Consider the following 23,465-nt stretch of genomic DNA (forward strand, 5'->3'; position numbering starts at 1 on the left):
CCATCTTTACTAACAGTGTGACCTAAAACATCTAATGAAAAATATCCCAATTTTGTTTTTTCTGGGGAAAGCTTTAAACCAATTTCTTTTATTCTTTGAAGCAACATACGAGTTAACTGCACAATTTCATCAAAACTATCACTAGACCAAAAATAATCGTCAACATAGGCAAATATTTTATCTTGTGCAAGACCTTCTAAAGTGAGTTTCACTAATCTGTTCATACCACTAGTAGATGTCTTGACACCCTGAGGCAAAAAATTAAAATGGTACGATCCCACGCCCGGAATCGAAAAAGCCGTAATAGGTTTAGATTCTTCAGTGAGGGGAATATTAAAGAAAGCTCCAAAAACGTCACTAGAACATAGATATTTGCGTCCTGCCAAATTAGTCAAAATATCCTGGATAGGAGGGACCGGAAAACTGTCAGGAACCATTTTTTGGTTAATATAACGGGCGTCTTGCACAAATCTATACTGTCCATTCTTCTTTTTAACAAGCATTACCGGAGAATTATACGGACTAATACTAGGTTCAATGATCTTACTTTTCAATAAAGTATCTACTTGTTTTTTGATCTCATCCCGTAGATGAAATGGTATCGAAAATTGGGGTCGATTTACTGGGATATTGTCTACTAATTCAATTTTATGCTTATATCCTTTAGCACAACCATAGTCAAATTCATTCCAAGAAAAACTAGAATAAAATTCCTCTACTAAATCATATAATTGCTGCTGTTGATGTGGCAACAATTCAGGGTTAACATTTACTCTATATTTATCATAACCTTCAGGAAAAGATTTCGTATCTACTGCATTAACCTGATGAACCTTATTATTAGTGCTATTTTGTTTCTTGAAGTTGGTATCACTGATAACATTTTCGGCAGAACCCAAAACAACATCTTTTTTTAAGTAAAGTTTACTTTTGGTAGGATTAATCACAGATATTACCGGATGAATTTCGTCTACGACTGATTTACGCACAAAAATTTCTGCCTGCGTATCTATTAACTCATTGGGAACTAATAAATTGCGAGTTCCTGCAAGATCATTTACTTTTTTCAATGTAACTTGAACACTTGAATTAGGAGGCAAAACAACAGATCGAGCCACTAAAACTTGAGGTTTATATAATTTCGCTATGTGGTTAGAAATTTCTTCAAAAGATACGTATGGCGGCAATTCAATTCTTGGAGGAATACCAAATTTAACAAAACTAAAAGAATTCTTATTGTGATCAACCATTGCAAGATGATTTTTCAAAAAATCTTGGCCAATTATGCTATTATACGGAAAATTATTATACACTCGAAAAGGATGCGTAAAATACTGTCCTAATTTAAATTTCACTAAAGCGATTTGATCACTTCCTTGAGAATTTCCAGTGATACCACGAATAAAAGTAGTTCCTTTAAGTATTTTATGCTTATTACTTAAACTATTACCAGAAATTAAGCTAACAGTACTGCCTGAATCCAATAGAAATAAATGCGGCTTATTATCAATATATGCTTTAACATGAGGCAAATCAGCTTCATATTGAATAGGAACATAATATCGCTTACTATTTCTAACATTATTACACATATTATTGTCTACTTTATTCCTATTATTCGATTTAACATTCTCATTTACATTGCCTGCATTGACGGAAGGAAAACGCTGTGAGTGATAGAAGGATGCGTTGGATGGATTTCTTCGCTCCAAACGCGAACGCTCATAAGATTGTATACACACAGATTTTCCTTTGTGTGCGTGAGAAACTTTTGCGGCCGCTGTTCGTTGCACGAGATCTTGTAACTGGACTTTGATACCGTCTAACTGAGCTATCAATGTATTTTTTTCAGGCTGACTTACAATTTCATTTTCGTTCTGAATATTAACATCTAAAGTATTTTCTTTTTGCTGTATAGCATTCTTACTAACAGGATGTATATTGTATTCGTTTGTTATTGCCAAGGACTTCAATTGCTGACTACGCTTGCTGACAAGAAAATTAACTCTTTCCTCTAGACCTAAGGACTTGCTAAGTCAATAACAGTCTTATATGATTTTCTTACAACTACAGAATAAAACGAAGGCAATAACCCATCGATTATCAAGTTAATTTGTTCGGTCACTGGCATCTTCGGATTGTACTCGAGTATTAATTTCCACTTATGAAAAATGTAATCTAAGACAGATTCAGAATTTAACTGCTCTCTATTTCTCATTTCTTGCTCTAAAACTTGCGAAACTATATTATCTTCATAAGCCTCTATTAATTTCTTGTTAATCTGTACATACATGAGATTATCATATTCTGCGGTCGATTGTAAAGCTAGCAGATAAGCACGAGCCCCGTTTTCTAAACAATACGGCAACAAATGACGTTTCTGTACATCACGTAGGTTATGAAGGACAGAAAAATCCTCAAAATGACTAAAAAATGATTGAACTGACTCGTTTAATTTGCCGGAAAATTTGGGGGGTTCTACTAAACGATCTATAGCAGAAGACATAACACTAGTATTCTCCATTATATCTATTTTCAAAATCACACTTATAATAAATATCTTACACTACTATGTATATATATCCAACACCACAAAGAAAAACAAAATATAATAACTTGACAAAATTTTCTCTTCTCACCCACTTATCATTCGATTAAAATACAACAAAAACAAAAAATTACTCTAACAGAGCAAATGAATAAAGTAGCGAGGGTGGACGGGTGGGTTAAAAATAACTCTACTTAATTTCTCTCGACAAACTAAAGTTACACAGTACAAATTACTCAAAATTTGGGATCTTAAAGCATCTACCGAATATTTAGAATCTTAATTTATCGAAATTTTAGGATCGTAACAAAGGCGTAAGCCTCACAATATCTCCACCATGTGCCGGTGCTGTGTCATCAGTTATAGCTCAGAATATGAAATGAATAAATGCAATCAAATGGGGATGGAACTGATGCACAACACGGTACTTAACTGTAAAATTGTGGTTGAATTTAAATAAAATTCAAATGTTTTTAATTTAGAAAATGACTAGTTGGGGAAAAGGGTGAGAGAAAGAGAAAGGTTGTAATTAAAGAATAGGAATGAGCACTAGCCTGACATATCCAATGAAGCTGGTGTCGTCCTGGTCATCTGGAATGAATATCTGGAGAAGTCTGGATTAGCTGGTGACAATCAACATCTGGATCTTAATCCTGTTGAACTGCAAGGGGCGTCGATAAGCGTCTTACGATAATGTCCTTCTACATCTTCATTCTACTACTCTGATGACAAACTTGAAGGTGTCTGCGGCGATGAACCGTCAGAATGGTACTCTTTGACTTGGAGTCGGTGGTCCTCCAATGGTGGGATCCGTTTCTCTCCGATGATCCTGCACCTCTCTAGATCGCGTGTCGAATACCCCTTGTTGTTCTGTTCCTCCTAGTTTTGTCCAACTCAAGAATGATAACTTAATCGGGAAGTATCAGGCTGTGCTCGAAGGTATGCGGAAAGGAAAGAAGGAAGCTAGTCGAGTTTATTTAACAAATATGCATTTACAACAAGTGTCTGAGAATGTACACTTCTAGTCAAAGTTTTCTTTCATAAGTTTTCAAAAGTTCATGCTTCTTTATATCAAATACACATTCACTTCATTTCCAATAGACAGATACTTCACACAATGCAGTAACAGAGAATTTTATAAATAAGTATGTACAGCTCACAGATGACGAGAAGAACCCAAAAAACAGGGGAAGCGGGGAAAGGTCAACGACACTTTCAAGTCCATTTTTGGTTTTTGAGGTGTCGTTTATACTTATATCTCGTCTGCTACTCCGGGTAAGTTATCTGTGTGCTATTCTGTGGTGCCATTTGAAACCCATGTGCAAAAATAGGCGAGCCCATACCTACGTCACACTACTTCTGCTAGGGTTCTTCTCGTCATCTGTGAGCTGTACGTTCTTTTAATGTATTTTGCCACAATTTTCTGTAATTATTATAAGAAAGTGAGAAGTAGAGATACGTTTTGTTTAAATTTAAACGACATTTGAATTTGCTGAAATTCCAATTCGTTTTCAGTAGTAGGTGAATATTGGCTTTCAAAGAAAAATATTATATTCCATATGGGAAGTTCTTCGTAGTCTACTTGAATTGTCTTGTAGAAGTTAGGGGTGGTCTTATTCGGGTGGAACAAAAAGCGGGTGACCATTTCCTATTTGTGCTCCTATGTGATGTTATACATACCATGAAGAAAGATTACATCTTTTTATGTGACAACACTAAGCGGCACCATCATGGAGTAAACTTACGGAGAATGAATCTTTATATGTGTCAGAAAGATAAAACTTTCGCTTTGATCTATCGCAAACGGACGGACGGGCAGACATACCTTTGAATAGGATTCCCAACAGTTATGCATAGCATAGTTTGGGAGAATAAAAGCGCTACTAAAATGTAATTCCTATACTTCTATAAAGTACATGTTTAACAATGCTTAATAGTAATGGTCATAAACGGTGCGGTTCATAATTTCAATTCAGTATTCTTTTTCTTTCTATATCAGATATCCCTGAGAGGCCTCTATGGCTCTGAAATGACTTTCGTAGCCCTAAACGTTGAGGTTACATTATAAAATGTGTTTTACATTCTTCATATAAGTATGCTTTACTTTATTAACTTACAAGACTGTACCTTATTAAAATTGCACAGCTCATTAACTTTTAGGTTTTGACTTCATTTACAAATTACACATTTCTCAGCGCAGGAGCTGCTCAACAGCTTTGCGGAGAACACTAAATAATTAAACAATCTTTAATTCAATACCGACGAGTAGAGGTTTCGAGTTTAAATAAAAAAAAATTTCGACCTTTTTTCATAATCTTACACTGTATTCATATGCAAAACTTGAGTAGATAAAGACTTCATCGATTAGTCTAATTTCCATTTGTCAATATATGTTCCAGAGTAAATAATTGCGTTTTTTTTTCAGTTATTTGTAATGTTACTTTCATTTTTCAAAGTATTTTACTCTTTGCATTACATTTAAGATATTGCAATATCGTGAGGATAGAAACAGATGAAGAACAGCTATCCAAAAATCCAATCGCACCTAACTAGGAAAAATAGTTAGTTTTTATAAGAGAATTTATAACTTACTGAAAAATTAGGTACCATTACAGATGAAAAAATAGGAGTGCAAACATGAATAATTGTTGCCAAAAGAAATTCTATACCTCCATTAAACGCACAACAAAGTTCCGCGGGAGAGTAACTTTGCTAAATTTAATGTAGCGGAAGTTAAACGGAAAGAAGGTGGAAAGTGTCAGGTCACTCTTACTGATACTCGCAGCTGCGTAGTTCGATTGAAATTACTATGTTGTCAAACTATAGAATTATAATCTACCTTTCATTTTTCAAATAGCAAAAGCCTTGCTCATCCTATAGATTATGTAGAAAGTAGAAGTTAGATATTTGCCGTGAAACATCACAAGTGTCAATGATGACCATACGTCGAAACAGCAGTTTATATCTAATTCTGTGTATATACTTAAACTCCCATTTAATATTCTCATGTAATACATTGTCGTAGTAACTTTACGTTTTGCTTCACCATAAACACTAAAATGTACTTTAATTATAGAATGACATATTTAGCTTACATAAAACAGCCTAACGTGGTAGTTATAAACAAAATAAAACGCATAATATGTTTTTAGTAAATATATTTAGTCAGTCTACAACTATATTATAAGGTTTATAGTTATTTATGTATAACTATATCTTGAATTTTAAAGTAAGTGAAATTTTTGATAATCTGACGAAATTTGTTGATGTCTTACATAGACAATAAAGAGTACATGGACAAAATTAATTACATGGAAATATTGACTTATTTTATTGATTAGAAGAAAAAATATGATGTTAATGTCTTAATTGAATGTAGATTTTTCAGTTGATTAACAGCAAGATAAATTATTTAAATTGTAATAAAATTGTGTTGAAAAATAAACATTTCATTAATAGTTTATTTGTAAATAACCTATCCTTGTTTATTTTGCTATTTCTGTTGATTTAGGGACTGCCAAAAGTTCTTCCAGAACTTTTCGATAAATGGAGTTGAAGCAAACTGCTCAGCACTCATGCAGGTGATACCAGCTGAAGAAACATTTTGTTTCATAATAAATTCAAGGCAAACAAGGTAGGTAGTATTTAAGTATAGTTCTTCAAGCGTAAAACACCATTATGCACTGTGTCAGAATTACGAAATATTTTGATGTTGAAATGTTTGATGCGTACCAGAAAAAGTGAAAATAATTAAATGTTAGTTATGATGCACTTAGCTATGTAACAATATGCAATATATATTGTGGATGCACTCAATTATTAATTATTATTATTATCAATTATTATCAATTATTTAAGTATAGTTTGGTTTAAAATTGTATCGAAATAAAATCAAGTTTCGGATTTGAGAAGGAATAAGGAAAATGTAAACAGTAACAGGTAGTAGACTATTGCACATGGATTTGTTATTGTTTATGTAACACCGTCCAGACACAAGTCTGCGATATGTTGTAAAGAGAGAGTTGAGAAAAGATCGTGTAAGCTTAAAATTAAGAAAGATATTTTGTAAATTCAGCTTGTCAACAAAAGACACAATTTAGGATATGACATAATATGCAGATTGGCAGAAATAACTGTCTGAGAATTTTGGTCATGGCATGACAATGGAGAAACGAAAGTTTTCCAATAGCTGAGGCAACTGACGTCAATCCAGTCATGAGATGACAAATTACATCGTCTAGAACACGATGATAAAAACCAAATCTTGGTTGCATGAAGGAGGAGAAGTCGACGAGGTGTGTGAAACCTCGGTCATAGGATCAGGACCAGACGGTCTCTAGTTTTTGGCTTGTAATCGGATAGCAGTCGACGAGCCAACCATTCTACGTACTTATGTGACATTACTTGGTTATTTCTAAGTTCCATGTTTACTAGCGGTAAACTATACATCGGACGTTCCAGTTCGATTCCAGAAAGTGGTTCATCTCATGGTCCATGTTACAGCTTACGATCAGCTCCAGGTATGTGGTCATCAGCTATATTGTTGCCTATGTCTAAAATTCTCCGAAGTTTTGAATACTGAGATCTTAGAGTGTTATGTCATATCCATTTCTTAAACATCACACATTACACGTTATTAATTAATCTGAATACATCAATTCATTAACTAATAGAGTGTTTGTTATTCAATTATCCTCTCGCACAATTAATATCAGAATTGGTTCAAAACCTGTCCATTTCAGATAATGGGCAGAAGCAACTTTCTTGCATCACTACGCAAATCATCCCCAAATTATAGGCACGATGCAAGCAGGTTGTTATGGTGGAGATGGCTGCGAGGCTTACGCCTTGTAACGACCCCAGTCCTTTTGGTTCGATTCCCGGTGTAGTTATTAGATTAACCCACCATTGTTAATATATATATATATATATATATATATATATATATATATATATGTGTGTGTGTGTGTTAATGAACTATACGAACAAACTGTAGGAGGTGATTCCTTGCTCAAAATCAGAGAAAATGTACGCATGGATCTATGACGAAAAATGCATAGGTTTAGAAATATTGCTGTCCAAAATCGCGAAAAAAACAAATTTCAACAGGCCCCACTACGGTTTCCAGAAAGTGTGGATAGTGGTCCTTATCAGCGTATAGGAAATCGCGCATAGGCAATGCAAAAAAAATATATATTTCATTAATTCTCAGTGGTTGTACAGAGTACTCCATACATGCTGCAATTTCCAGACATGTCATCAAACGAATTTTGAGAAATGCTCTAACTTCGTGATTGGTCCAAAGTGGATAAACGATACGTTTTGACAGGAGTGAACAGAAACTCTTTTGGCTGGATGTCGAAAGGGTTAAAGATCGTCAGCAGCACGGTTTCTTGTACTCGTGAAAACCATACTGCAATGTTTTCTTATTCGCTTAAAACTGATGAAAACGTAGAAAACAACGTGAACATTGCCATTTGCGTAATGTAAAGCATGTTCTTTAGACGTAATTTAATTTTTCCCTAAAACATGAAAGCAAATAATATATATGCCGTATAAAGCAAACGACTATGACTACGTAGAAGTTTAACTAGTTTACAGGGCAAATTGCATTACCAGGTAATCCATAAGTATGGACTATATTAATAATAATTTTGCATTGTTTGATTATTGGCTACTCTCTAATAATTATATGGTTGAAATTTTATATTTCGTAAAATATTTTTAAATCTATAATCTAACTGTGTAAAGGTTTTACGCCTGTTTAAAATCCAGAATGAAGAAACATTTTGTGCCATGGATGCAAGGAACGTGTAAACACGGAAATTATCTCGGCGTTTTAATTCAGATTCTCTACCGAGTACGTCGCAAAAAGGGGCAGTAGTTATCAGAATTGAAAGACTTTTCCTTTTTGCAAGAAATCAATCCCGATTATGCCCCTAGAATCGCAGAAAATTGATGTCATCATTTTGTTTACCAACAAAATTTGTTTGGCTTTTTCTTGGTACAGGAGAACCAGATTGCATCCATTGCATCGATTGTTGTTTTGATTCCGGTTTATGATAGTGTACCTATGTCTCCTTCATAGTCACAAATTTGGTAATACACTTCTGCGGTCACTTTCAAGCAATTCCAAACAATCACGGTGAAGGGCGAGTCGATTGCGTTTTTGTTCACTGAAAGCATCTTGAGTACCGATCTTGCAGACACCGGAGAAAACACTAAATCGTTTACGATCATGTTTGTTCTCGCTCATAGGAAATACAGTCTCAACTGTCTCTCGGATCTTGGTTTTAGGGTTAAATCAAAATTAGGTCAGAAATTTTATTGACATGTTCTGAAGTTCTCTACGCTGAACTCATACTATGGGGGCATCTTTAACTCTGCCCTTAAAATCACACGCTTGCAGGCTTAAAATCAGATATTCATTTTGTAACGAGGTCTTTGAGTTTCCTAGTGTCTCTACCATGTTCGGATGAATTTCGTCTGGCTTTTAATCTTTTTATACAGGTACTTAATGACAGCTTGATGTTCGGTTTCTCCATGTCTAAAATTTACGTCATCTCCACTGACTCAGCGCCTTATACACGCTGCACGGGAAAATAAAGAAATGAAATTTTACGTCGCGATATAGTTACGCAGTTAGGTATACAAACGTAATATAATTATTTTCGTCCTAATCAGGGCATGAAATTTCTAATCCACCGACGTATCAGGATTATTATAATGAAGACTAAAATTGTGAATGATTATTAGTAAATAATTGTTAGCTTGACTTTCCTGAAACATCTAATGCCAGGAATCATGTATTTAAAAAAAATCTTTCTGGTAACTGTTACGAATGTATTGTGTGTCTCATAATTAAATGCATGTTTTCCGCGGGATAGTATTGTTTACCTCTTACCATGAGAACGAAATCGGTACACATTCCTTCCTAGCACCTGGCGATTTAATTAAATGTTTTAAAGGTTTGAAAGGTCAAAACCTAACCTAATCGATAACTGCATGGTCTCTTTCTTTGCAGTTCATACAGAACACTGTAGAAATATCGTAAAACTTAACAAAAAGGAAACAAAACGTTCTTTCACCGCGTGAAGCTTACGGTTGTCGCCATATATTTATAGAATAGAGGTATCCTGTATTTTGATCCGTAGCTCATTGAATTCGTGCAGAATATTTCATTTCCGCTTCCCGCGTTATCCTCGTCCTACAACTTTTTTATTTTTATTTTTCATTGATCAGGTAGAACTCTAGTAAAAATAAACATATGGTTATAGTTTATGGTGCGATTTGATATTCTGCAAGTATTTATGTATTTATTTATTGTCAAGCGAACAAGATGAAGTAATAAAGAATATGAATAAACTTACAGCTCAACAATAAATTGAATCCTCTTCAATTGTAGTCCATAATTAGCTATAGTCAAGGAGATGTATTCAGTTTTTTTGTGTGTGGTCAGTACATTTATCATCGTCTTTATTTCTGGAACTAAATATAACTAATTTTATTTTTCGTTTAAATATAAAATACTCACCTTTAGTTCTTAACGAAACAGTGCATAGAGCAAAATGTCACGATGACATTGCACTTCGTTATATAAAGAAATGAAAAATGATACATTTATACTTGAAAATGTCGAAGATAATATGACAAATATTATGAACAATTATATAATAGAATTAAGCAATGGCTTATAATAAAATAAACTGCAATGAAATGCAGGGTGCTTAAAATTAGCAAAAAATATTTGCTCTTATATGCTGAAATACAAGTTTCTTGAATAGATAAGGAAACTTCACCTTGAAATATAAACCACGAACTTGACTCAGGATAGAATTTGAAATATGTTAAGAATTTTAAACCTTGAAGTACGCAACACAAGTTTGACGTCTCATGGTTATAATATTGTCGTTACAAACTAACTAAACTATCGATAAATACAGGAAGTAGCTCACTAAATCAGCTCGGTTTGTTATATAAATTAACGTATCTAACGCCGGATTTTTGGTCAAAAGATAATTTTTCCTTTACATATATTTCAGGGACAACATGCAACCTGAACATTTCATTAGCAAATGTAGCAACTGATAAAATTTAATAATACCAGAAATAGCCTACTTCGCTTGCTAGAACTTATCTTTGGTAGAAGTTCCTACATATATTTTTAAAGTTTTGAATAGTTCGGAAGGTTTTACAGAACTTGTTATTATAGATGTGTTTTTCTGTTTGATACGAATAAAGTTTATTATGAAGAAAATGGTCTGCAGAGTTCTTTCTAGAATATATGTTATTAGTTGTAGCAGTTGATTTGATTTTAGCATCCCATTCAGCGGCAAGGCTTTGTGAGACATGGACTTACAGATTAAAGTGGGATCCGAAATACATGCTCCCCCGTCGAGGCTCGAACTCCGTTTCTTTAAAAGTATCTTATCACAGTCAGTTCTTACCCGTTGGGGTTGGAACAGACCCTATTATTATACTAGTATTGAGAAGCAGTGATGAAATTGGTTAAGAATTCGTGACCTGGAAGCAGTCTCACTCGTAACCCGGTATGACCGGAACAAACCTGGAGACAACAACACGTCGTCATAAGCTCGGAGAATTGATAAGATACTACCCCTGTTTTTAGCTAGTCTAGTGGTTAGTGAGTGCGTTTTTGGTTCTTGTTGTCTCGCGTTCGATTCCTGTTAAGGGTCAATTAGAATTTAACTAGAATTTACTTTTTTTAATTATCCGTCTCCTTTACAGTAAAGGCATTAAACGTTGAGAAAAGTATATGGGAAAAATGTTAAAGACTACACGTGAAAAAGTCTGCTGTTGATAAAATAATAGAAAGACAGGAAAGAAGGCCCCTTGAAAACTGAAACTGAACAATGTTTTAGCATTTATGTTCAATGTAATATAAATATTAAAAAACAATTTGCTACTTCACTGTTTATAACATGAAGAATGATAGGTATTGTTAAATATTAAACATAACACCTCATTTTTATATATATTAATAACTTAATTAAATAAATAAGAAGACAGTAACAATACTACTAATCTATATCTACATAGTATATAAATGAAAAATACGTTGTCTATCATAATAAAAAGTGGCTGAAATGTTTGAAATTAATTTTATTAACATAGTTAACATCTACCTAGGACTGTGTTGTTGTTACGCCAATTTCATTAAATTGCTTATCGTAACAGGGAGTTAAAAAATTATTCCAAAATTAGAATATCTAACGTTCGTGAGATGAAACTTGATATATATAAGCCTTATTTAAAACGAGTGTGCACGTGTCCGGCCGTGTTTAAAACTGTCGGTATTAAGTGAAGAATAAGGGTAACTTGTGTGATTTTTGCTCAATATTTAAGAATGATGACATCGAGGTTGTGTCTTGTCATCATAGCAAACCGAATGAAGCACTTGAAATTATATTTCTAATATACTGCATTTAGCATTTGGTCCAGTCGGGTTCTATAATTGATTAACACTGCAAAACGCGCGCGGGCTACTATTGTAGCCCAGCGGTTTTGTTTTCCTTGCCGCAATGTAATTTGAGATGCTAACACAAAGGTTGTCTGTGTACCTTTCTATTAACTATCATTCTACATGTTTAGTGTGTGATTGAACGTAAAATCGAAACGACCTCATTGTTATTCTGCTTGAAAGTTTCATGGGATACATCTGTAGCCCGCGCGACTATTGCTGTCACGAAGGTTCCAAAACGTCAAAGTTTTTTCATCATAGTTTGAGTGTTGATCAGATGGTCAATGAGTTTGCAAAATACCAATTCTGATGAGGAATGTTTTCTAGATTGCAATAGTTAAGGTGAAGAGTATTTTGGGACGGAAGAACTGCATTTTTCAACACAGTAATAGTAAAAATTCAGAAGATGTTACTGAGAATTCCGGATGGCTGGAATTACTGATACCTTTTGATGATAGTGACAATAAATACAATTCTGAAGTAAATTATTATGTAGCAAAAGACAATTTCAGATGAAAAAAAAAAACTACTACTCATAATATTTGTACTCGTGCTCATAATATTTTGCTTCGTTTTCCTGGACCTAAAGGTGAGGCCAGGTCTGCGTTGTCGTAACTTGAATTTCTAGAATTGCTTTTAGATGCAAACATTTTCATACTTATAGTTGATTGTAGCAACATTTACATTGACAGAGTTAGAAAGAGATTTATACGTGACCGTTATGCCAAACTTACAGACGAGACTGAAATACGTGCCCTTCTTGGCATTTTGATGCTTTCGATGGGTGGTCAATGCTTGAAGGAAAGTGCGCATTGACAACTCAGTCACTTGTGTTCAGGACATGCTTCGAGGATCTTGAAAACAGAAAAAGAAAAATATATGAGAGTAAATAGCATAAGTATCATTATGTAAAATCGTTATCAAACTTTTGATAGCAAGAAATAATAAAAAATATTTCGATAAAAAGGTATATATTTTGTCGATAATACGTTTATCTGTAACCTTCGTTTGTAAACTTTTGGTAAAATAATGCGTATTTTTTTTTTAAAGAATTCCGACATATATGTTTACGAAAAAGAAAAGTTCGAAATGCACCAGACTGGTGCATTTATTGCTTAACACAAATAACTTTTACAGTCCTATTCGTGTATTACTTTTGAAAAATGAATGGCGTTGATCTTCTTTGTATATACGTAGCTTTCAAAATATATATATTTCTCAAATTGGGTATAAGGCCCTTAAAACAGTTCATAAATACATTTCTCTACAAGAAAGATAAAAATATTAACAAACTTGCCAATATAATAAAATAAAAAAAATTGGCTACAGTGGTAGACCGCGCGACTATCCATGTCACAAAAATCCGCGCGCCTATTGCAGGGTTAACGCATTTATAAGAGAAAGAGATGAACATAAACACCTTATTTTCAAATATGTGAGCCCATCTTCCGTTGTCCTTAACAATCCGCTTTTGGGGTCAATAGGGGACAAGCTCTAAATACAAGGTCAATTTGTAAAAGTGACATCGTGATTGTCTATCTGATCATCATGTGAAACCGAATGAACCGTTTGAAATAAATATTTGAATACATTTAGTACTTCGAAGAAAATCATTAACTGACGTCTACTGGAAACTTTAGAAACATGTGATAAGTTAATATTTTACTCGTAGGTAAAATTTATTGCTTGAAGTAAAACACAAAGAATGCAGGAATCGAACCCACTATCCTTTGCACATGAGTCGTAGATCTTCTAATTCTGCTACGATATCACTTGATAACGTTACGCTTCATCTCATACATACGTCGAGTTGGAAAAAGATGACCCCGAAGCTTATTTACCAAAGTCTGCTTTCTCCTTGTTAGTTAACTCTCGCCGGGATTGTGTCGCGTTACTTTCATACAATACATGTTCTAAGCGAGGAAAGGAGTATTAAAATATAAAGAAAGAAAGTTTCTGACGAATCACTTATCATAGGAAGATGAAAATCGACATTTAAACTCCTTCTTACAAATCTGACCACGTGGTGCATCGCTTTAAGAAATTCCAGCTCCAGCAAAAAAAGCAAGACAACTGCTACAATATCTTAATTTTCCCTTTTGTATTCATAAACTGACTAAAGTCAGTAAGCATTTTAGCTTTTTAAAGTAAATCTAGAACATATTTAGCAGTTGGATTCACTTCGAACTTTTTCATTTTAATTCGCTTGAGATGCCATTCTATTGGGGAAGAGGTTTTAATATTTCGTAAATAATATTTCCATAACCTTATTCTTCTCGTTCGAAGAATGAGCATTTGAGATCTTTAGAGATTTGCTCCAGACTATATTTTTAAACGAATTGTGTATTCTATTTTCGATTTCTTTAAAAAAATTAAAGGTCTTTTGAAGCCGTATTAGGAACCTAGCCAGCGGCGCAAATCTCTCTTCAACATTGAATGGGGGTAGCGGAAAAAACCGTTCACATATTTTTAAAGCGATGTTCAAAATATTTATGAACTTGAAAAACAATGCTGTGGAGGATAAAGGGAGCAGACTTGTATTCAACATTGGGAGGCAGGCAGATTTGAGGCTTATTGTAGGGGATATCAATTACATCTCACATTCTTTTGTGGAAATCGGACAAAAATCATCATTTTTTTACCCAAAAAACACACTTCAAATCGATTTATTGGGGGGACGGTCCACTTCAGTTCCAAGATTGGAGGAACCATATCCCCCTCATTCCCCCAGGATTTGCTCCAATGAACTTAGAAGCACGATTTTAGGAAGGTAGAAATCAAGTTTTATTATGGGTTGCAATAGTTCAGCGAGCAATCAATTTTTATACGCAGATTTCTGACTTTAATCTACTTTGGGTTATGTGGAAATTGATCCAACCTTTTCTTGTAGATTAATAGAAATTGATCCAACCCTTCCACAGTTCACAAACCAATTATCTTTCCTGAAACTGATATTTCTAGGACTGATCAGTTGGTTCATTGGGAGTGTAACTTCCCTTTAAGCACCAAGACTATATGAGACATGGTTCTACAACTTAACTTGGGATCCCTAACTAAATGAACTCTCATCAGAAATTAATCTCTTGATAGGGTTGATTGCATAAATGTTACATTGTTTTCATTGTTAGGTGCGTATTCCCAAATAGAATATAACCTTCAAAAATACATACTTTCATTCCACTTGATATGAACACTAGTTTATTTACCATATTCTCATTTAATAGTGTACATGATTTCTTTTCTTTTCAACATACTGAAACATCTAATAATAAAAACCAAATATACTAACCTTACTACTTTTCTCTCCTCTTTATGTTTTCACATAGACCAGCATTTCAATGATAACATTATATTTCTATAAAAGGTGTGTTCAGTTCAAGTTAAGACAGAGATAAGACAGACACTTGGAAGCGCCTCAGGTTATATTGGTTTACTCTTCTGCCTAGTGGCTTGCTCTTCTGCCCTCAGGTTATATTGCACCAACTTGCTACTTTCATTTCAATTACTTGTATATTTAGTTTAGGATATATGCTTACTTTTATATTTTATTAATGGAAAGAAACCTAAAACACCATTACTTTTGATCTACCTTGGTATTATCATACTTACAGCCTTATATTATTACCTTAGACACGAATAAGAAAAAAATCTAACAGAATGACACCATATATAAAAATGTAATACTATAAGTAATGGCTGTTCCTTCGACGAAAAGAAAAATATACTAAAGGTAATGGCTGTTCCTTTGACGAGAAGTGAAAAAAGAAGTAAATATTACAAGTAATGGCTGTTCCTTCTACGGAAACATAAAAAGCATTTGACGAAGATTCGAACATGGATCAACTGGTTGGTAGGATAGAACGTTACCCACTACCCCACACAGTCAGGTGCTTGTTTCTTTGCTATACACTTTAAACATTCAGCTTATGATTTTGTTTTTGTCGTCTTGCCGTATAACAGTATAACAGTTTCTCTGCTCTCCCGTCTTGTCACACTATTCGTGTTATTTGTTGTGTAACTTGCTTTTGGAAACCCAATATGTTTTGTTGTTTACCAGGATCCACAGCTTTAAAGGTTTTTAAGGTCAGTTACATTAAGCGAACTGATCTTATCATATCTTCCATCGCTTCAAGGGGCAAAAGATACTATCACGCGGAAAACGTACATTTACTTATGAGACAGACAATACATATTTAGGCCAAACAGTAGTTTTTTATGATTTAACATTATGATATTATATTTAAAATTCCACATCTATTGAATGAAAGATACTGATTTTTATTACATTCACTTCATTTGATTTTCAGAATTTCGGGAAAGAGGGCATTATATGGCTACAAAGACGGCGTGGTTGAAGTAAGGATGTCCCTTCGTGTTCTTTCAACGCCTTTACAGGTACGATGTTTAATTTAAAATAAGTTCTGCAAGATATTTATATGGAAGAACAAAAGTTAATATTGTTCGGTGTAGATAAAAACTGAAGCCCATCTTTGGTCATTTTGGACATATTTTATCTTTAAGATCCCTGTCTGAAGCTATCAGAGCTTAGACAATTTAACTTGAGACATCATAAAAAATCTATAATTTTTCCATATGTGGAATCACACCGTAGAAACTTTATTCCTCCCTCTCACAGCTTTGACGATTGGACTTGATTTTCTAGTGCTCTGAATGCCCTATGTACAGACACTTATCATGTGAATGAAGGAAAATGAATATTTTATTATATTCATGTTTGTTTATAAATCAGTAAATGATGAATTTATTTATTTATTTATTTTTTTGAAAATACCGGTATGTGTTAGTATTGAAGAACTCTGGAGTAGCGTTTATGCTATTTACCCCATATAATTAGGCTTTAAAATTTTTCTTGAAGATTACTAACAACTTACCAGAATGCTTATGAATTGGTAATCGGTTTTAATCTCATAAGATAAACACTGTGGAAAGAAAACAATATTATACTAACCGAAATGGAAATATACTAAGATTATTTACAGTATTTTGACAGTTGTTGAATATTTTCACAATTGGTGAAGAGAATAGATATTTATGATATACTATTTTTCGTAATGTAAGAAAGAGCCATTGAGAAAAAGCTATGAATCTGAACAACTGCAGCGATAATACGATTAGGAACGTTCGTAGATACAGACTGGTGAAAGCACAGATGTAATATTCTTGATATTTCTTTACAATAATGAGCAAAGAAAGGAGGTTGGCTATAGCATTAACATGTAATGTAGTCATCCATATTTGTGGCAAATTCTGATTGAAGTGGTCCCCCGTGACGCACAATTGTTACTGTTTTAATTCAATTGTGGAACCACTGAGTTTTACAACACTTTGAGGTAACTCATTATAGTCACAATGGGCTTTGTAAATATACATTATCTAGGTAATTTCCTTCGGAAAGTATGCAGAAGGCTTTTAGACTAATCGAATAACGAATATCTTGTTACTTCGTATAAGTACAGCGTTTCCATTGAGCTTTCCAGAAAGATGGGATATAGCTTCATTTATAAAAAAATGAGCAATATTTTATATTAAATGTGGTCATAATATCATGCAATACTAAGTAAAATAAATAAAACCGTGTCGTGAGAAATGGGTTTATCAACTTGATTATATTGGAAAAATACGCAGAGAGAGTATGGGATACTATTTTCAGAGAGAAAAGTGCTTTATGTTATGTATATAATTCATATGATGAAATATATAGATAGTTCTTGGAATGTTAAACGTTGACAGTTTTGAGTGATTATCTTTTGCACAGAACATAAATCAATGACAGCTTCCATTTCTGTTCTTGCGATTCAGCTTCCCTAAGGCACCTGCTATTCCAAATATATTTTATTAAATAAAATTCAGGAAGGAATACAATTTAGAAATGTCAATTTGAATACTCAAGCGTAATTTGTTATTTATAAACTAACAAGGGAAGGTCACGAAGTTGCTCCGAACGAGACAATTGTGTCTCAGTTTGATATGTTATAAGTAGACGAATCCAAAAGTTATACGTGACACTGGTCAGAATATGCTGTGTTAGAACATATTTTGTAATGCGGAGCCTATTAGATGGCAGAATAGTTTGAAAAGAGTCATTTTTCGGAAACGGTTCATTATATGGAAAACTGTCAAACATGCATTCCATCATTTCAAGAGCACATTTTTTCAGGTAAAAAGTTTGCCCCATGTTTCCCCGCAGGAGTCCCAGACAGGATCCAGTTGAAAAGCTTAAAACAATAAGTGGTTAAGTAGCAAATCGTTTGAAAGCTGTTGTGGAATGAAAGAAGATGGAGCAAGTCTCGACTCCGATTTATAGGGTGACCATAGACTTTCAATTCAGTTTTGTTTACATTTCGACCCACCGCAATTTTACACAGCGTTGTCATAGAGAGTCTCCTCCATCTTATTTCATTCCACAACAGCTTTCTAACGATATAGTACTTTACCCCCTTGCTGTTTCAAACTTTTGAGTTGAACCCCGTCTACGATGTTGCGGGTACCCAGGAGCAGACCCTTTTTTCCCAAAATGTGTGCCTTTGAAAATGATGGGACACGTTTTCGCCGAATTTTGCATCTACCATAACATTTCCGAACAAACGATCCGGTTCAAACTATTTTGCCAGCTAACTTTTGGTAGCTCTTACATTATAAAATATGTTGTAACTCCCGATATCGCGATCGGTGGCCTATCGGTATAACTTTGGGATTCGTCTAACTATATAACATATCAAATGCAAACAACATGGTCTCGTACGGATCTCAGCGGATGTAGTGTGTGTCCTTGTAAACCTTTTATGAAAAAGTACACAACATGTTTGATTATTTTCTGAAATAAATAAAACTTCTAATTTGTACTAATTTTCCTATGCACACTCCTCTTTCTAACAAAAGGCTGATAAATCTCACAACAAAACGTAAATAAGCAAATATCGAAAGAAAGCATTATTAGATTGTCGGAAATATAACACTAAACACATTCATAGAACTATTTTATGGCTTTATCATATAATTTCCATTTAATATACATTTTTCTTAATGTTCAGCCATATTCACACAGAGTTAAAGCCGTTAGCCAGACAGAAGTATGTGGTACAAATATATGTATTTTTTTAATTAACACGGAAATCAGTAAAGAGCATACGTTATCCATATGCTACATACTTTTCCCGCTTAGATGTTGCATCATGCCATGGCATTATGTCTGACATCCAACAGTCTTCCTTATATAATATACGTATACTTATGTATGTCAGCTATTTGTTACATATACACATCTGTATGAGATACTGATTCACAGTTCTTTCTTTCGTACGGAAACCGTGTTTATTCGCAACATTATACAGAAAGCACGTTTAATATATATGTTTTCAGTTATACGTTTGCTGGATGTTAAGTGCGAAAACTATATGATTTACGTTTTCAATTATGCTACATACGTTTCTTTTCTCAGTTCATTCAAAATAATATAAAACATGTCACTATGATATGATGGTATTCCAAGATTAAAAAAAGACAATAACGTCGAACCAAGAAATATTCTACGGCGTGTTGAGTACAGTCACACTAACACATGCCTCCACATTTTTGTAGGGCAGTATTTTGCCTTCTCCCTGGGTCTTTTACATCGAACACAACTGAACTCGAAGTCTTTTAAGAACTTCGAATAGCTCGTATGGGAGTCTTGGTAAATCTTCTCCAATCTTTCTCTCTTTTTACATCAAATATTTAAAAAAGGAAGAGAATTGCAGAAATTCTTATTACTTGAAAAAGTAAAACATTGCAATTTCATTCTTTTCTAAACGAGGTTTTATAGCTAATATCTGCAGATTCCAAACACGCGTCCATTGCATGAAAGAATAACATGTATATTAGAATTACATGGCTTAACACATAAGTAATGACATAATATCACAAGTAAAGAATTCCGAATAATTCTGATTTAATTTAACCAGTCAAAGTCAACTAAACTGTATATTTTCCTTCTTCAAAAGCCACATTGAATTTTTTAAATGAAGATTCTAGATATCATATTCCATTTCTTTAAGAACCAAAAATTTTACAAATAGACATCTTATTATAACAATTGCAGTTTTCTATTCATTTTATTCTTTCCTAGATCAAATATCGAATAACGTCGAAACACGTGTTTAATTATTTAACCGTCGGGAAGTCGCGCTGAAAAAGTAACGCGAGTAGTCGCGCGCGGTCAAAAGGACCGCACGAACATAATGTGATGCAAATATCGTTTTAAACATTTTTCTTGTATTAGAAACGTAATTTTGTACATTTTCTGATTAAGAGGGAATAACATTTGTATTATTATAATAATTTTTACAGTAATAACTATTCGACAAACCTGCAATTAGACATGTCCTTTTTTTATTTCTCATTTGGAATAATTTTTTTTTTCGTTACATATTTCTTTAGATGGATAGCTACGCACTGGTTTTATTGAAAATTCTAAATCTGATGACGATCTTTTGTTTTTGTCAACTGTAGTTCGTCTAAAATTAGAAATGCAATAGTAAATTAGTGAAAAATATACTATATAAACATAACACTAAAACAAATCTTCACAGCGCATTTTACATTGAATTAGAGCTCACTCGTAGCTAAGCGGTTAGCATACACGCCTTTGGCGTGGGACTTCCGGCTTCGATTCCCGGTGGGACCTCACGTGGTTCGGATCCCTCGTTAAGCAGTAGGTTCACGTCTTACATAGCCTTGATGCTGAAAAGGGCGCTAAATTGAAATCAAATCAAATTTACATTGAATTATTTTACGGCCCTGTTATTTTGAAACTTCACCTATAGAGCACTACATTGAATTATTTTAGGTTATCTTCAAATTTACACTGTTCTACACTTCGTCGTCGCTTATTTCGTCCTCTCCTGCTATTATATATATATGTATGTTATGATTTTCCTCAGACAAAGCTTCCACGAGATCATTTCGGCTGATTTATCCAAATAGTCCATTCCTAAGTCCGTATTTTAAGCTGTCATACTTGGTATCAGTTTGTTAACTCTGTTGACCTCTCTTCCGTCCATTAAAATAATATTTATGTTTATAAAGCTTAAAACATCTCCAAAGCAAAGGTCACGTGCAGAGCGAAACACTGAGAAAAACCATTACACGGTTAGTTGCGCGCGGTGGAAAGCACCGCAGAATCACTAAACAATCACTAGTAGTTAAACTAAACATCGGATAACGGAGTTATTGAGCAGGAATGTTCGGGAAGGTGAGGGGGAAGATTAGCTAGACGGAGAAGTCTGTCGAACAAACAGAATGGACACACGAACGAAAATAATTTCCCTGCGGTGCTTTTGACCGCGGCGCGACTACTCGAGGGTTAAAAAATATTAAAACCATAATTTCAAGTCTCTATTCTTAAGAGATTCCGAGAAATGGGCATCTTCTTTGAGAAAAATAATAATAATAATAATAATAATAACAATAATAATAATAATAATAATAATAATAATAATAATAATAATAATAATAATAGTAATAATAGTAAGAGTAATAATAATAATGCATGTGTCTGTGTATGTGTTTATCGCCAGCTTCATTCGTGGAAGGATGCCAGTTAGAGCCACTTAATTTGTGTACGTTGATGGAATTTAACCACTTCTAATCGCATACGAAGCAGTATTTTTGGTTTTCGCCTCGAGGGAGATAAAATATTAACACATGTTTGTATAATTTTCAATAACAAATTTCGTACTTTCAACAAATTCAAAATTGTAATGCATTTAATTTTGTTGCCTTGCGATGTTTTCAAATTGTAAAATACTGTAGATAAAGATATTAAAAGTGCATACACGTTCAAATGACCGCATGTATATCTGGGTTATAATGAACATGTGTTCTTATAGGTGATAAAGTAAAGGACTCAAAACCTTAAAATTTTGCACAGTTCAAATACCAGCAGAAAGATATTGTTCAACATACTCTGTAAAGCACAAGATTTACAGTATTGCTGACCCAGTACAATCATACTTTTCTCCAAGTTACACTATGCCAGGCTATTACATAGTTTAAATATACATCTAAAAGGCAAACATAAAATATCACATTTGTTATAAGTTTTGTAAACTTAAGATATTACACTATCACAAACAATGAAAAAAATAAATTTGTGGGGGTTCTACAACAGCAATGAACAAGTAAGGTGGTTGGGATAATGAATATCTAAGTTATTATGATGTTGAATATTATGGTGGTATAATTCTGACGTATTTTGAAGAAGTACAAAATAAGTATCATGAAATTTTAAAAAAATGTAATTTATTTTAGAACGATTTTATTTCGAGTAAGTAATTGGTTAATTATCATATCCAATTACGACTTATTTAACAATAGACATATATTTCATAATGTCGTTTACCGAACTTGTATATATCAAACCATGTGGGAGATGCAAAACAAATGGTAAAATTTGTAATATTACTTAAAATGCATATTTGTGCGAACTTTCTGAAACAATTGTTGATTTAGTTTGTTTCTATATCATTAAAACATTACATCACACTCTATAAAATTAAAACATTACATTAACATTAACATAATATTACAACGAGTGATTGATCTAACTTCAGCTTGTGCCCACAATTACAGAAAGTAAAGTAGTGTTGTAAATTTAAAGTGTTTTTACGATATCTCAGGAAAGGTTTGAAATATTACATTAACCTTAATGGCACTGAGACCATCACGCTCTTTGAAAGCCATCTACACAATAGGAGGACGTAATTATCTTAGAAATTTCATGATATAACGTTCCTGGAAAAAATCAAATTTTTAATAGCTTGTAACTTTGTTAATATCCATTCGAAATCCGTCATATTATTATCAGAGTATTAGACATGTAAGATCATGGATTCTAATTGCCATGTTTATCTCATTTTAATTATTACTGCTCTAAAGAACAATAAAATCTAGATATGTGTGATATTGCTGCGTCCTAAGTTTGGAAAGCTGTATACTAAAAGTGGTTTTAAATGATTTCCTTTTGGATGTGGATTTGAAACATAACTTTAATTCACTTGACAACTCTGTAAATGCTGATATCGTAGGGTATGTCAAACAACGTCATTTGGTAAATGTTGCATTTCCCTAAAATTCCTGCTTTTCTGCCCGTTAGTTTAAAAATTACAATGCCTTGCAAACATGAATGGTCCACCCAATTTATTCATAACAACATATAAGTTATGTTAAACGAAAAAAATGTTTAAACGTTTTTTAATATATGGTGTCATATCCAAGCTGGAGACAATTGAAATGTGGTGTTGGCTCACAATGTCTTAAAACTCATCTAATTTGTAATTTATAGAAAGAAAGCAAAAATAAATAAGAACGAGTAAAATGGAAATAATCGGAGAAAAACGCAACTATTCCAAATTAATTTTCATTGCATAGAAACGATTA

General features: G+C 33.5%; 1 protein-coding gene across 1 annotated transcript in view; it reads left to right on the forward strand.

Annotated features, from left to right (window-relative positions):
- Positions 1-23,465, forward strand: part of LOC145688936 (uncharacterized) — a 355,842-nt gene that overhangs the window by 258,524 nt on the left and 73,853 nt on the right. Inside the window, exons 15-16 of the mRNA XM_081763102.1 lie at positions 6,060-6,182; positions 16,337-16,424. Of these exons, the coding sequence (XP_081619228.1) occupies positions 6,060-6,182; positions 16,337-16,424 (211 nt within the window). The remainder of the gene's footprint in view (positions 1-6,059; positions 6,183-16,336; positions 16,425-23,465) is intronic.

This window comes from Thermobia domestica, chromosome 7, assembly GCF_964235325.1.
Source record: "Thermobia domestica chromosome 7, izTheDome1.hap1.1, whole genome shotgun sequence".
Lineage (NCBI taxonomy): Eukaryota > Metazoa > Arthropoda > Insecta > Zygentoma > Lepismatidae > Thermobia > Thermobia domestica.